The sequence below is a fragment of the Neodiprion lecontei genome, chromosome 6, assembly GCF_021901455.1.
Source record: "Neodiprion lecontei isolate iyNeoLeco1 chromosome 6, iyNeoLeco1.1, whole genome shotgun sequence".
NCBI lineage: Eukaryota > Metazoa > Arthropoda > Insecta > Hymenoptera > Diprionidae > Neodiprion > Neodiprion lecontei.
In genome coordinates, this window is record NC_060265.1 from 28302129 (window position 1) to 28319307 (window position 17179).

At 42.9% G+C, this 17179-nt stretch overlaps 1 protein-coding gene across 4 annotated transcripts in view; it reads left to right on the plus strand.

Moving 5' to 3' along the window:
* LOC107227214 (cytoplasmic polyadenylation element-binding protein 2) overlaps nucleotides 1-17179 on the plus strand; it is a 131975-nt gene that overhangs the window by 101443 nt on the left and 13353 nt on the right. For all 4 annotated transcript variants that reach the window (XM_015668298.2, XM_046743139.1, XM_046743138.1 and 1 more), the window contains exon 4: nucleotides 605-655. In XM_015668298.2, coding sequence (XP_015523784.2) covers nucleotides 605-655 — 51 coding nt within the window. The remainder of the gene's footprint in view (nucleotides 1-604; nucleotides 656-17179) is intronic.

The following is a 17179-nucleotide window of genomic DNA, read 5'->3' on the forward strand; positions in this document are numbered from 1 at the left end:
GTATATATATATATAATTATAGTAGACGCAACCTGTCTGATGCATATCGTGTGAGTGAAAATGTAGTTAGAAGTTTTAACTAATAGGAACCAGCAAGAGAGAGTAGAATGATGACGATGATGATAGTAATAACGCCAACAACAGTAATGGTAAAAATAAATAATATCCAGCACGAACGAGTGACTGATTACTGTGTATGTAATCAAACCTGATGTGTATTTCTTTTGTCGTTGTTGTTGTTATTATTGTTTTATTCTTCGGATCAACCGACTCAATTACGCGTTTGCAAATTGGCAAATCAGGGCAGGCGTTACGAGTATAATACAACGAGTAGCATTTTAATCGTTATTCGTTGCGAAAGCTAATTTATTTTCTTTATTTATTCTACTTTGAATCACTAATATTATTTTACAGAACCGTTCTTCCAATAATGCGAGTATCATATCGACAGCGAAAAATCGTTTCCTTCGTATCCTGCGTAATATAAATCAAATTAAGGAGCGAATTGTACGGCAATCAGCTCCAGCATATGCCGCTTTCGCAATCGGATATGTATTTGTACAGACAATTGAGTCTAATGAAATTTTTCTCTATTTATTTCCAGGATTCATAAACTGCAACGCAAACACGCTACAGTCCCTAGCTCAACTTCACGGTGAGTTCGATAATATTTATCTACAGGTGTACGTATATCCTATAACACAGTTTACTCTCCGTAGAGATGTAAAGACAACAATATATACATAAGTAATAAATCACACACTGTAGAATGACAATATTCGAAAATTTTTCGTCGCCGAATTAGCCTGAAAATTAATAGCTCTTCGAAAGGTTCACTGTTGTATCTAAAAAAAAAAAAAAAATAATATAGCCGATTACCTGCGTCATCGATTTCAAGTTCCTCGAATAAATTTCTGCATCGCAGTTCGACAAGGATGAGCTTCGATAATCAAGGTGTATGATAGAAATAAATAAGTTTAAAAAAGAAAAGGAAACAAAGTGTAAAAAATAAAATGCCGTTTCGAAAGCTTGTTGACGGGTTGTGACGATGTTACGTTAGTTAACTTTTGCGGTATTCTTGACCGCCTTTGTGTATACGTGATGAGCATTTTCCCACGATCATCAATATGCCCACAGCTCTGTATATATGACAAAAGTTTCAAAATAGTTAGAAATCGACTGTCAAACATAACGTTACCGAACGATGAGATCGGGTGAGTGGCATTCACCGATGTTTTAGATGAATATCTCCAATCATGCCTAAATCTATCGTACACGCACCGTTGATCCTTACGATCGATGAATCGTCAATGCAGGAGATCCGTCACGCCGATATACGTATAATTACATACATGCAGGGTACGAATAAACGTTTGTCGTAATCGTACGTCGGTAATCATCGGTGTCAACTTTGAACGGAGAAATTAAGGGTCGATAATAAGAAACGAACAAGGCTGCTAACAAGGCGCAAGGATAATTTTCCTTTCTTCTCTTTTCGTTCCTTCTTTTTTCACCCATGCTCACGTTTATCTTTCGCCTCTTTAAACTGCAGGTCCGGCCGTACTTGAACGAACTGCTTTCACTCATTCACCGTATTATAATACAACGCGGTATGCTCGCATCCGTATGTAACGTATTATACATGTGACACCGATGTGCGTAGGCGAAAACGTTTAACTGCTCCGAAAGCTTCGCCGTGTTGCAGCCTCTCGTACAAGGTACGATACGCGTACGTAGGTGTTGCACGTTTCTACGTGCGAAAATCGCGCATAGATAACCGAACGCGCATCAGGATCTCTCCTCCAATCTCGCTTTCTGTCGTTAAGAACTATAGCTTTTATTCCGTCTTCGTAATTCCAATCTTGCGGATCTTTAACGGTCATCCGTCTCAGATTCGCGTTTACGAAATTTAGTCGCGTCGGTCAACCAATTAATTTTTTTTCATCTTCGCTGGTAGATGGAAAAATTAAATTCATTTATTCGCAGTACGTACGCTGTATATTTAGAAAAAAGGATTATAACTGGCCCGTAATACACATACATACTGATAAATGTGTGCGGTAAGAGAACAAGAAGTAATGAGAATTTGACAATTGAAGATATCGGTCACTCTTTTTCTTCGGATTAACAGTTGAGAAAAAGAATCGGAATCGAAGGAAATTTTTGCAAAAGTTACCACCAAGTGTTTTCGGTCTTTTTTTTTTTTCTCAAATCGAATTCCAAACATTAATCGATGTACACTTTGGTATTCTCATGCCGTTTCATTCTTGCAGGGTAGTAAATTATTTCAAATTGAATTCGGTACCGGAGACTTTCAAATTTCAATCCCTCTTCTTTTTCTCTTTGCTTTCTACTCATTGCCAATTAGATGTATTCTTTCATCAAGTTTTCTCTATGTGTATCGTCTGTGTACGCACGTACGTACGTAAGACGAGGAGATAATGAATGCTAGGAAGCCGCCGTTATATTGCAGCGGAAGCGGATTGCTGACAATTAGAGAAAAGCAGATGGGAAGCAACATCGTCCCGCTGGATGTATTTAGTGCCACTAACCTCTAAAGTCCAACGTGTGATGTCTGTACGTTGCAACACGTAACACACACGTACACACACACAAGTCGGTGAACCGTAGACAGGATCGTACGTACGTAGAGTACATCCTCGCAGGCTACTCGAGGGGTCGTTGGGTCGTGGGTACGTCAGTGAAATACCTTCAAACTAATCACGCGTTGCGAAATGAGTACCGTGTTCTTGTTATTGTTCTTGTTGTTCTTGCGTTTGAACACATTTTACAATCTGAGCTCGCGCTGCTCGAGAAATGTCGTTTATTTATTTATTTATTAAATAAACAAACACGAGCAAGACCCACTTACATGTGGGTACCCATTACATGAAACAGGCTTGGTAGTTACGGAGTAAAAAATTGAAACAATCCAATGATGGAAGTAAGAAGCTAAGACAAAGACGTGAGGGAGAGAAAAATTAACCGGTAAAGACCGTAATAAATAAAGGAGTCAACCTGGTGGGAAGATGACAAAAAGGAGGGTCCTAAACGAGGCTGTTGAGTACCTGAACGTATTAGGGGTCCAGTGAGTGATCATTGCCCGGTCTGCATAAGCGTGGAAGCCAGCTGCGGATCGCGTAGTTAGCGCGATAAAAGGGAATCTCCGGTAGCTCGTCATTACGGTAATCAACCTAATTCCCTCACGCGAATCTACCAGAGCACACGGTGTCGGTGAATTAAAAGCGTGATTAATAATATTGTACGGAAACAGCAATCGGTAATCTTGCTTCGACTCTCGAACGTGTGTAAATTGAAGTGGCACAAAATTGGATCATCATCGTGGTCGAACAGACTCCTCTTATAATGTCTTAAAGTCGTGCATGAAGTCAGTAACGTTACTGTAACGATGCATGTTTTGGGAAAATTGTTACTTGGCGCCTTTAAGAATGTCTGAAATTTAGTAAACGATGATAAATAAAATATAGTCATATTTTGCAAAGCCAACTCCTTGAAAGTAATTTGAAAATCGTTTGAAAACGATTTTTTCTTCAATGTTTCATTTCGTTACGGCAACGGTACCGACGTCAGCCTCATCGAATGACGGGAATCGCAGTTGAAGGTAGAACGAGACCTTCACTGAAGTGTACGAATTCCATTCGAGCGAATTATCCGCCGCACATCTCGCTGGCACTTGTAACCGTTTCTTCAACAATTATTAACGTGGCGGTTCCAGAGAGCCACCAGGGAAATCTCTAGCGACTCTATACCTCGATTTCAAGTCCCTCTCTCCCTCCCTCTCTCTCTCTCTCTCTCTCTTTCTTTCTATTATCTCGGGATCTCTGCTTATACATACCTAATGTTACATACATCCCTCGTGGAAATTAAAGTCACGAGTCTCTCTCACCGCCCGCTGTATGTAAGTTCGAGTCCATTGGTTGGTGTGAATTCTGCTAACCGTCTATGCACCTACCCACCATGATAAACCTCTGAATGATTAACGGTATGGCTCGTGTAACGTACGTACCCACATGCACTCGTGTCGGTGGTTGCATGTGAAACCGTGCATTCCGTGCAATGTTATGGTGCTGCAGTCCCGGCTTATGCTCTGCCTGGTGCCATGTGTTTAGTTTTACGAAGAACCAAGCGATGCACCGACTACTTCTCATTATGCACTGATACTCCACGACCTACGTCGCTCGATAATCCAACGGAAAACTCCCCTTGATGCCCCATGATGGTGCAGTGAGAGAAATTTTCAGTGTTGCGAAAAATTAACGCTTGCGCAAGAATAAATTGACGTTAAAGCCTTGTTTGACTGAAAAAGTAGGGTATACCTCAGAAACTGATTTTACGTTGCAATAACCAAAAAAGGATCGACAATAGCGGAAAATGGTTAGGCGTACCTCGTTTTTCGTAATTCCAACGATATTCCAACAGTTTTCTCAGCGATACCTGTTTTGCTAAATTTTTCTAGCTACCGTAACAAACGAAATTTTTCTCAGTGTGTGTCTCCGAGCTGATTGTGATTCTCGATGATGATCTTGTGCCTTGTACAAGTAGATACAACATACTGTTGGGTATTAAACTCTGCAACGGTTTTTTCGGGTATAATATTACAATAACGCAATGATTTATATCTTGCTGTTTTATCGACATGATCGCCGTAATAATCGTGGGTAATAAAAATCTTGGATCGCCTCCTTCGTCCGATGATGCAAGAATCTATCTGTCTTATCGCGGTCATGTTATTATTCAAGTGAATACCGCGAAGAATACCTTTTAGGGTAGCGCGGTTTCTGGATTATTCATAAATCAAGTCTGCTCCCATGTACTATTTCGACTTTTCTCTCCATTATCTATTTTTCTTTTTTTTTTTTCATTCTTCCCCTATAAATTTACGTCCAAATTTCGTGTACCAAACGACAGCTGGCCGCATATAAATTACAACTCGAAGCTGAAGGAGAAGTCGCAGTTTCTCTCATTCATTCGCAGAGATTTCTTACAGGTTACCAACAGTGATAAATTACCTGTATCCAGACTTTCCATATCTAATCATACGTCTCTACGAATCATTGGATCTATAAATGAATTAATTCAAGCAGTAACTTGCGTTACTTGCCGGTTGCAGGAATCAACGATTACTTCAGTCCTTCACCTCGCGTCACGTAAAGTTTCCTTACGCGTGTTGTAAAGAACTGCAAAAACTGGTCCGTTATTATACCTACTTCCGATAACGTTACGCAATAAACACAACCGCGTGATTCTGGCTGTAAATGCGTTTACAAGTTTCTTGAATTCGCCTCGAATTGGCAATTGGATTTTTTACGCACGCGCGCTTCAGACCAACGTTGAGAAAGCTTTGATTCGATTTAATCTAGCTGTCAAAAGATTGATCTTTGACATTGGTGTATCCGCTCTGACCGGTCATTCAATATTCGAAAGGTCACCTGTAACATCGTTTATACCCGACGGACTTATTTTCTAACCAGCATGTCCGGCATCGTAGGTACAGAAAATCGCGAGACTTTACTGAAATCGATTTGCATTCGAAATCCGTTTAAAACTTGAACCTCAATTCATTCGTGTCAATGATTTTTATCGCCTCATTTCAATTCCTCTTATATTCGTCAATGTCAACGTATAATCGAAATTCTGAGTATAGGCGCAGTGACCTGTATTTCGAACGGTTAAAAACTAATTTTGCATCTCGAATACGCGAGTTTATTACCGTCGGATTACAAAATACGCGGAATGTTGTAACGAGTAAATAACATATACGCTGTGCCTGTGTTTCGAAGCTTTATTATAACATGTATATATATATGGGCGATGTGACGCGTGTGTCGATTTCATCCCGCACCGTATGGGAGTGGCTCGAAATTAGTCAACTATGCGATGTGATTGACTGTATAATCCGTCGCTTATACGAGTTATACGCTATATGTTGCTGTTCGGTAAATTATTTATTCGACCGTTACAGTCGCTTCTACGAATGTGTAACCCAATACAGATGGACGTATGGCACGTTGGACCGGTCGTAAAAAATTTTTGGCTTATAGATATCTCGAATGGAATGTATCGCACAGAGATAATCGATCGCTGGCAGCAACTCTTTCGTGTACGTAAATTGTGCGGGTTGATTGACTTTTTAAACATCGAATACGATGGCACTTGTAATTTATTTCGATTAAATCCGATATCAAACACGTCTATACTCCCTCCATGTATTGTTCTTCAACTTGTACTAAAACTGCGGAAGAAATTATTCGAAAGTATGAAATCGATACGCGTTGCGTAAGTTCAGGGTTCGCCGCCAGGCGTGAATTTTTTTTCACGATAGCAACGACTTGCCTGAACGGTTTTGCACTCTGCCGTATGATTATCAGCGCATAAAGTTTCCTTGACAATTTTTGTCGTTGGTTTTTTTTTTTTTTTTTTCAAATTGCATCTCTTTGAAACATTTTACAGCGTTCAATATTATATTAAATGTTTTCACGGATGACGAGGTCAGTTCACGGCCGCGGTGCAACAACCGCTGCATGATTTGGTATCCAGTTTAAACAAAGTCCTTCTAAATTGAATGATGCAAAAAATTGGAATACTTCGATATCCGCGCGTGAAACGAAGCGAATTTTCACCCGCATCACGGCAACTTCAGCGTTGACACACTGTTTAACGTGTGGTAAATATACACATCGTGTATAATATACACGCCACCGAACTTACGACGATTGCACAAATTCCAAGCTAAATATTATATCCATCGGACGGGGTAAAAGTTGTTTGACATTTAGGTACATGTCGCAGTATCATCTGGTAATAAATATTCGACAATTTTAGCATACATATTCATTGAATTTATCTCTAGATGATTTTTTTTTTTTTCAGTGCAAGTGTAGTATACATGTACATGGATGTGTATATATCCGAGATCCGAAATATGCGAAATGCATATTACACTAGAAACCGCGCTTGTCGAAATCCTTTTTTTTTTTTCATTTAACTAATATTAACGCGGAGTCGCACGAGATTTCTTTGCTCAGAAACATCCTTGACAGTCGGACAACGATCCAATTGAATAATGTATCGAACGGTTATGTAACCCATGAGACAGCCGCGTCCAAGGCCAACCTCACGCCGCGAAGAAAGTACGAGAATATTGAGATTTTAATCGCTGCGACTTTTAGTTTCTCAATCCTCACGGTGAAAAAACTGTCAACTTTGGTTAAAATTATCATCCTCTAATTTTTTCTTACGGAAATTTATCATCATCCCCGAGCTTGAGGTGCAAATTTACCCTCCAGTTGAGGCTTTTTTATTTTTGAGGGACGACACCTTTGTCAGACAGGTAAACGTTTCGACTTATCCGACTCTGTGTCTATATTTAAATCATCAATTAGACGCTGTTCGTGAAAGCTAATAAGAATCGATGACGTTTGTTTTGCATGATGTACGATGAAGAGCGATTGCAACGTGTACGGATGACTACCTCGCGAAAGGACAATTGTCGTTACTGTTTCAGCTTCCGTTTCCGGTCCCTAGGACAGAGTCCAGATGGAATTTTTGACGGTTGACTCTAGCGTGAAGAAGAGCGGAACCGCGTAACACGCGCGGCGAGCAAAGCTGACGATCATTCCCGTTGACCATTGTTCACCGTGGTTCAATCTGCAAGCCAATCGTTTGACCGCCTCATATATGCGTATATACTGGACTTTGAGAAAGAACGAAAGTCAATTCGCGATTCGATTGTGTAATCGTCTAATCATAGAGAATGACAGATGTCTCACAATCAGGTGAATCAGACTTCTAGCGACGACTGCAGTGAATCACACTTTTCAAATAGTTATTTTCGTGGCAAGTGCGCATTAAATAGAGATTTCTCGACGAGTATAAAGTGCCGGACGAGTCGAGAAGTCTTCATATGCGCACGTGTCAAAAATCCTATTTTTTACGCCACCTACCGTCAAAAACTGATAACATTGTGCAGTTTTTACGAGCACTAGTGCTTGTAAAAACTACAAAGTAATCGAGTCGTTGACGAAGGTACCGCAGAAAACATGTCGAGTGGGAGGATGAAGATCTGAGAATAAGAAAGCCAAAACGCAAATTTAATCATTGTTTTTGGTTTACAATTAGTTTCATTTTCGTCGCGGGCAGGAACCGATTACTCCTGGGTCTTAATTAATTCGTCCAAGCCCGCAAGACGGAGGTTTTGCGAATCTTTTCTATACTTGGCTCAGCTCCTCTTATATGGATCCGAGGTGTAGTAAGAGTTGTTCGTTATAAGTCGTGGGTCGGCGAGCTTCTCGATTTAGTTTGAGCCACGGTCGGTTTTCTCGTATTGTATACATGGCGTATTTCATCGTATAGTGCGCAATGTACATGTGTAGCCTTCCCATCGAAAGAACAGATGACGAACGATGAGGGAGATCGCGAAGTGATAGCGATGAAGATGGAAGTCGGATAATTCGCTTCTCGCTTTTCGAAATCACCCTCACATCATCCTCTTCCTCGCTTCTTCAACTGTAATTCAACACCGATATCAAGAAGCGCGGGTGCGGCGCGTGCAAATCAGGTTCAGAAAGTGTGCGGAGTCGCCTTACACCGCTGTATACTTGTAAATTAAACTCTTCTCGCGTACAGAGTTTATTATGCCTATGGGGGTCAACTGCATTCTTTCGAGGACATTTCCCGAAGCTCGTTTGGCACAAATTTCATCCACTCGCGTGCGTCGACAGGTTGCATCGTTCGATGCTCACACCCCGCAGTATGTCTCAAACATCTGCGAAACCATCGCTGTTAATCGCATCAATGAAAATATTCGTACGATAAATACGCACAGGCGTTAATTATCATCGCGACCAATTGAATCTGAGGGAACGGTTTCCCGTGCAAGGTAAGTGTATCGGTTATTGAACTTGGTCTGTTTTTTTTTTTTTTTTTTCGGTTGTATCTTTTTGATCTCTAGTTCCAATATTACCAATAAATACATTTCTAGCGTTTAATCCTCTAGCAATTGGTTTTAGTCAATTTACAATTTTGAAAAATAAACGTGTCGATAACTGGTACACTTAGCTTAACTACTGTTTTCACGGGCTTATTACACGCACGGATGCCTTGGCATATCCCATACGTGTTCACGCAGAGTTGTAGGTATTTCGACTTTGGTATTAATAGATCCCTGTGGTTCCAATACAACTGCACCGACAACCATCGCAAGACGCGGTTAGAATTCCTCGGGAGTTCGCGCACTTGCGCAAGCCATGCATCACCATCGGGTAGCAGAAACAGCATCGCCGGCAGTAGAACGACGAAGAACTTTTGAATTGGTGTTGCTAGACGCGGTGGAATCCTCATTCCGCTTATATACCACGTACAGAACTCACGGCACTGCGATGCTTCTATATCGGTTTAAGGATGCGTCGGGTGTACAGTCCGAGCGAAAAAGTGCCGAAATGGAAAGATCGAGAAACAGGGATTCGCAATCAGTAACTCAATTACTTATCACAATGCCGTATCACCTCGGTACGGAAGAACGGCATTGGAATCCGTGATTGACGACAGTTTTATGTTCATTTTACCCAATTTCAATCGACGACAGCTCATTTTGAGCCACATCAGGATTTCATCAAAAATCGTCCAACGTGGATTTCTTACAACCTGACGGTAAACATATTTCGAAGTGAAGAGGTCAGTTTGTTTCACGCACTGCCTGGAGTGAATGCAATTTCCTATTCGTGCACACGTCAATTCTGCATAAAACATACGTGCCTATATTCTGCTTTACACAATAAGGAAATTCACTCCGGGGATGGGAAAAAATTAATCAGGCTCGGTTGAGGTTCTGCTTGCTTCGCCTGCTTGCTTCGCCTCGGGCGAAGGCGGCAGGTAGAAAGTGACACCGATGTATTCCGGTCCAGCATCCATGGGTACACGTATGTTGTGCCTGCGTACACTTGGGCACCTTTAGATAAAACGTGGACAAGTCGTTTTTTACGTACCGTATATCGTATATCGATACGCGATATTCGGAGAGCGTAAATGTAACATTTTGCAAACACGTTGCGACGTTAATTAGGACGGAAAAAACGGTGTTTGCCGAGAAATTGAAACGTACGGACTGCGGCAATTTGCATGACGAAAGTCGCGCTTTCGTCGCGTCAGATATTATAATTAATACAAGCTGTATGTAACTCGTTTATTAATTTGTAATATTATTTATTGTTAAAAGTCGTTGTCGCAATTTATAGTTTATCATGCTTATATTCAGTAGTCCAACGCTTGCCTTCGTCTTCTTATTCGCCTATGTATCGGTACGTAGATTACATTTGTATACCTGCGCGTAAATATATATGTGATATGACCACGGTTTTTTTTTTTTTTTTGCCACTTTTCGACACCGCGAATATGTTACGCCGAGTCGTGTGATATAAGTTTTACCGATGTTTGGTCGTGCCACTGGTTAATTAATCCCAGCTAATTAATCAATTAATTAACCGGGTAATTACTAGGCAGGCGAGTATGTCATAAGTATAAACTTTGAGGTGCGTGCGGTAATGCAGCGAGTGAAATTTATAATAAAATGCAAATGTAATCTGCATCGAGTTGTATTTGTTCACGGTACATACATACTAACCGCAGAGATTCTTTGATGTTTGCAACAACTTGAATAAAAATATTAGTAATAACAATAATGATAATGATAGTGCCGTAGGTGGTAATGAATCATATTTAATATCAAGATCATCGTTATTATTATTATTATTATTATTATTATCGGGAAATTTACAATTACAACGTATACGTCATACGCAACGCGGTGTCTGATTTTTTATCACCCCGGCATGCGTATATTAATCTTTTGACAAATTTTTGCGTTTCACGTTTCTTGCCATCGCCAATGTCGACGTATATCGTTGCTGCGGTAGATAAAAGAAAAAAAAAAAAAAAAGAAAGGAATTCGTAATTACGTGCGGGCTTGTATAGAAATAGAAGGTCTGCCGCAGCATGCGGGTGTTAATCTAACGAGGCTTTTTCGCTAGTTTCCGTCTCAAGGGTTCCTCGCCCTCCCTGACATCCCCCTTCCGCTCGTAATACCCCTTCTAAAATATTTCGGATGTGAAATTGCTTAAATTGCGCTGGCAGAGAAATTTCCATGTATCGTATATACATTATACGCGTGTATGTATGCAATACGTAAGCGAAATAATTATCATCAAACGAGCATGCAGGCAAAGTGGTTGCGATGGAGATTTTTCTGCTAGTTTCACCGGTCTTTTACTTTATTTATGCCTAATTTCGTTTCCCTCGCTGTTACTTTTCGCACGTCTTTTTCTCCATTTCGCGTCTCGTCGACCTCGGGCGAGCTCGGAACGAGGCGAGAGGTCGAGAGGTCGAAAGGTCCAGGGGTCAAATATACTCCAGGGAATTTGCGGAAGGAAAAATTTATAATCTCTACTCTCTACGGTGAATTTACGGTCCCCGGATTATGCAGTCCTCGTAATTCTATCCGCGCGGCGTGGCATCCATGCGTGTCCGACTTCACTTCCGGTTTTATCCAACGTGCACCGACTGACGATGAACCGCCAAACTTTCATGTTACCTATAACGATTGACCAAAGAACGGATCGTAAGGATTCACCCCGTTTATTTCCCCTTCCCCGTAAGAGAAATCAAGTTCGGGGCTATAATTTAATTGATCTCGTTTTCCTTCGAATCGCTCACATAATTGCATTTATGTAAAGGTATAAAATGGCGTAGTGCAGTGACGTTCTTGAAAATTATACCGCAGTCACGTTGTCTGCTCAGTGTGAATGAGGTGGAGATGGAGAAAATTAAGAAACAAAAAAAATAAAATAATCTTCCAAATTTTGCAAGAACCAACAACACCTTTTCATGTAATAACATCGTCGCGTGTTTGGGTATTTTGAGTGTTTGCGATGTCCTAGACTTGGCAAATTATTATTGGTACGGATAAATTAGCATTCGGTTGAATAAGTAAGTCTGGTTGTGCATACAATAATTCACGGTGTCGTTACACGCGTATGTTGTAAGTCGTCACGTTTACGAGCACCGAGAGACGACGCGCTAGGTTTTATTGTGATACGGTGGCTTAAGAAATGGGATGATGATGATGAGGCGAGACGGAGAGTCACGTACGAGGAAACACTCGAGACGTCTCCGTTTCTCACGTATGTACGTACGTACGTATGTCAAGATGCAATTAATCTGCTAATTTCCCTCCGGAGGAAACCACCGCGTTTATAAATCTTCATCCGTGAATCCCAGAACATTTTTCTGCCGGCGAAAGAAGAAGAAGAAGAAGAAGAAGAAGAACACGAAGAAGGAGAGAAAGATCGAGTCCAACATCCTGGTGATGTACCGATGCACCGGTGTTGCTGTAACTCGCTACTCCAGCTTTTAGCTCTACTTTGAAAACCTTGAAAGGTATGCGCAGTATCATGTCCGTGGGTGTAGTGGATACACATGTACATATATGTTTGGAGTGACGCTGCGGAGAAGAAGAAGCTTCATGCACTTGCCGAGTCACGCGCGCGAAGAGGCAAGGGAATCGATCTTTTTTTTCAAGCATCTCTTCGCATAGGGAACTTGCGCTAGTATAAGAGTCAATTTATTCCTTCGATGAAACGCTACCGTTCTTCAGCTGTCTCTCTTCACTATCGTACATGTACGCTATACATAATCCTTAGAGCATTTTCATGTATCGTCTACATATTCACAAATTTTTTTCCATTTTTTCTTCTCGTCGCACGATTATATACCTCGTGACGTCTGCCTGCAGCGTTGCGGATCTGTAAAATTGATGCGAAGAAAGTCGTACAGGTTATATATCCATAGGTATGGTGTCATACTCTATTTGAAGACTCAATAATAGACGCTAACCGATATGTCAACCTTGTTCAATGTATGCGTCTTGGTTTTTTTCCTCCTATGTCAACACAGACTGTCTATCTGTCTGGCTTTCCGTCTGTTCGACGTCAGTTTCAGCCACTTTGGTGAATCGCGATGGTTACAATAAGGCGAATAAAAGGGGAAGAAAAAGAAGAGGAACTTTGTTTTCAGAATCGCAAATACCTACTGCTGGCGGACGGTGAAAGACTGTGCAAACAATTATGCAGAGACACTGAAAACGAAGGATGGAAGAGAACGGATCAAACAGATTTTATATGTAGAACGAATCATCTCATTTCCGATAAAATGCTAATGCCGACTGCGAGCACGGTGTCCCATCGGGTCTGGTGTAATCAGAGAATAAGTCGAAAACCTCGGATGCGATTTGAGTGTGCAAATGCGACAAAGCGACGGATGCGTAACAAGGTTGAGGAAAACGGAAGAGGATAACTCTTCGCCTCGTTTACTTTCTGTGAATAATATACCTGTCCAGTACCTTCGTAGTACAACTCTGCCTACCTAGCACTGTGTGCAGCTTTTATCACAAGCTCTCTCAATGCGCGGTTTGTGGTTTCGTATGTCCGGATACGGGGTATCAAGCTACTTACGTTGTACACGCCTTGAGACTTCCTTACTTTCCTTTTTCTTTTCAACTTTTGCGTTCCGTGGTTTTTTAGACACACCCAATGAGCGATCCACAATTTATAACCACGGGGGCGCGCATGTTTGTTACCCGATTGTCCGGGGACTCGCTCGATTTATTTCCAGCTATAACGGTGTGCTCGGGCGCAATTTAGCTCGTGCGCCACAGATGGTTTCCAACGATATTCCACACGCTACTTCACCTCGACTACTACCAGGTATGCCTTCACGAAGCCTTAGGTCATTTCTAACCGTGCCGTAAAAGTCTCCCGACAAGTACCTACTTGGTGAACGGGTGTTTGTGTGGTTGCGTTTGCGAGTAGCCGTTTATCAAGATCAAGGTTTACGTGTCTTTTGGTGCTCGCTCGCCTTATTTTCATTCTATCCGTGCTCCAACTGCACTATGCGGAGTTCCGTCTTATTACGCAACCCGTCGTTCGTCGTTATTCTCACAATTGCAATAAACAGAGACGTGCGTCACGGGTCCGTCTTTGTTAACTCGTTTTAAGCAAGTGGCACGTAATCAGTCGTCCGATTGTCACGACGCAATCTTTCTTTACCGCGAAATCAGCCTGCCGATCCTTTTCGGTATCTCGTACCACTACGTGTCAACCAACCTCGCGTCAATTTCGATTCAGAAGTCAATCCCTTAATCCTGTCTTAAGTCTTAATGCTCGCCGAGACTGGTCGGTGATGGGTGCGCCGGTACACCACTGCAGTTGGATAAATTGTTAGCTTATCTGAAATTAAATCAGTCCTCGGAATGAGGATGGCGGAGGATTTGACGCGATACTGATCCCTGTCCTCATGCCGTATAACAACCTTGGCTATCCTGCAGGCAGCGATGTACTCGCTGCTGAAAAGTGACAGGATCACCTGCAGTGTGGTAGATTTACCTAAGTGTGGCCTTGTCTATCCAAATCCAATTGCGTCGATCTATGGTTACGTGTAACCAAGGTTCACGACCATCTTGGCACATGCAAAGGTACTTTGACTTACCGAACGCTAGAAATTGATGCGGTGGTGTTGCAACAAGTGATGACTTACCAGCGAAATGACATTGGTTGTCATCGCGAAGTCGACCGAGTCCGTACCGTCATTGCCAGGACCTTGGATTCCTTGAAAGTGAGTAAAAGCACCAACGGCGCATGTTTGGTAAACATGCGTGAATACAGGTGTAATCCATTCAATTCTCGACATCCAGGCATTTCGAAAATGACTCCGTCTCATCCGAATCCCGAAACGGGGACCGTAGCCACGGTTGTTGATGTTGTTCTGGTTATTCCCTCTACCGCGTTCCGTAAGTCACGTCACGGGTTGGCCACAAGCATCGATGTCGGTGGTGTGCAGTGTGGGTTACGGGTTTGTAATACCTGCCGCTGCCTGCCTACCTTATACCCACTTACCTTGCCCACCACCACCACCACCACCACCACCACCACCTCCTGCGGTGAGCGGCGCGAGAGCTGGTTCAGGGCATTCACCCTTGAGCAAGTGTTGCGGGGATTGCGGGACGGTATACCTGCCTATACGTAGGTATAATACAAGGGGCCGGCGGGCGCACGCGTCCCGGGTTTCCCACCGGCTATAACCGCGCCACAAGAAGTCCGCCTTTGGCACGAGCGCACGCGCCACTGACTTACCCTTGTCGGTCGGCACGTTCGTCGGCCCTGCATGCCGTCCCTTTCGCTCCTTCGGGGGTCCCGGATCCTTCCATGCCTCTTTCGCGTATCTTGCGCTTGGCTACGCGCGGTATTTCCGAGCTCAAGAACCTCCGTCACCGACCCCCGTCCTCGTGAATGAAAGAACTTCTCACTCCCGCCTGCCGGATTTTGGAGATCAGAAATCGCCGGGTGCCATGGCAGTTTCGCAGTCCTGAGATAAGGAGAATTCACCCGAATGGTGCCTCGCAAATCGTCCAGCACCGTTTACTCACCTCCGAAACTACCTACCCACATTTACCACCTTCCACTCTCTTGTACTCCACGCTTTTTCATCATCGTTTAGACGCGATCGAGAGATCCGGTCGCCTTAAGCGTTCGTGATTGGAACCGTTTCCAAGCTACGTGTGGAATGGAAAGTAATCGGTGCTCAAGGATTTCTGCCTGACAGTGATTCGCAATCGCGGCGGATCGAGATCGGGGAGGAAAAAAAAATACGGTCATTTTGCATCATCGTTCTTGAAGAATCTCAGAGTCGAGGTCTGGGTCAAACACTTCATAATTTCCTCGTTGATTCAATTACAGTCGTTCAGCAAACTCGATTACCACGGTACACAAACGCTTTTACAGTTTCAACTCCACTCCGATGTTTCGGCAAATTTCTAAACTACCGCGTTGGAAATGAATACACCGCAGTTTCACATGTCCTGGCAATGTCTTGCTGTATTTTGAAAAAGACAAGGGTGGCTGATCTGTCATGATGCGAACGAACGCGTAATACGGGTACGTATAATATAGACGTGTATCGTCGGGGGCATCTGGTAGTCAGCTCGCGCTCTTGCCTCTTCACGGGGCATGGGCTCCAAGCTCTAATCTAACTTATCTGTTCGCCAGCTATACCTGCACAGCCCTCCGCCTTAACCCCTGCGGGTCCTATCATTGCCCATCCTTCCACATCATCCCCATCCTCTTCTCCGTCCCTCCTCCGGCACTCCAACCACGTACCATCCTCCAACTACAGCCATTCACCGCCTCTCTTCGTCTTCTCGGTCTACCTGTAATATTGATCCGGAGCTAGACGGCTTGTTCCCGCCATCAAGGGATGCGTTCGCTCCGTTGGCATTATGTGTATATCAAAGCCGCGGACGAGGCGAGCCTGCGAAATTTTTCACCTCAATTTTCCGGCTACTAACAGCTGCGGGTGCTTGCAACCGTCTAAGCTTCATTATTCATGCCGGTATGCCGCTATTCGGAAATCGAATCCGGCGTCTCCGGATCTTCTTTCACGACTGCACTTCCTCCCGATGAGCTGCCAATGCAGAGAAAATTCCTCGCGTACATCGAACGAAGTCCACGGAACAACATGGCTGCAGGTGATGAGACATTCGCAAAAATGGCAACGACACTCGTACGGACGAGCTTGCGTACTCTACGAGAATCAACTCGTAAACGATCGCTGAACTGAAATCTCTTATAAGTCATAAATTATGGTGGACAGGATTCTTCCACCCGTATTATATGTTGGGTGATTTACAGCGAGAGGACTTCGATATTTGTGTATTCGAGTCAGCCCACAGCCCACATGGTATCCGTATGTACGATAGAAATGATTGTGAGCTAGACGTCGTGAAGGGTCATTAGCGACATTCAGAAAACTACTGTGAGAAAACGACGATGAAGATCGTTGGCAACGCGTATAATGGAGCTGCGGTGTCGATTAATCATCTCGCCGCTACGGAGATCTGGAATCAATGTCCCGTGCTCAAAGCTATTCATCCATCTTATTCTTTGTTCGGGTTAGTCAAAGGTGAAAAGTTTCCTCAAGCCACGTACTACCTACAGTTACTTATATAAAGTAAACTATGCACTAGCTTTCTGTTCAAGTATACGTGATCCATATTATATTTAATAATACAGATAAAAAAAAGCATATCAGATTGGCTCTAGTTTTTACGTTATTG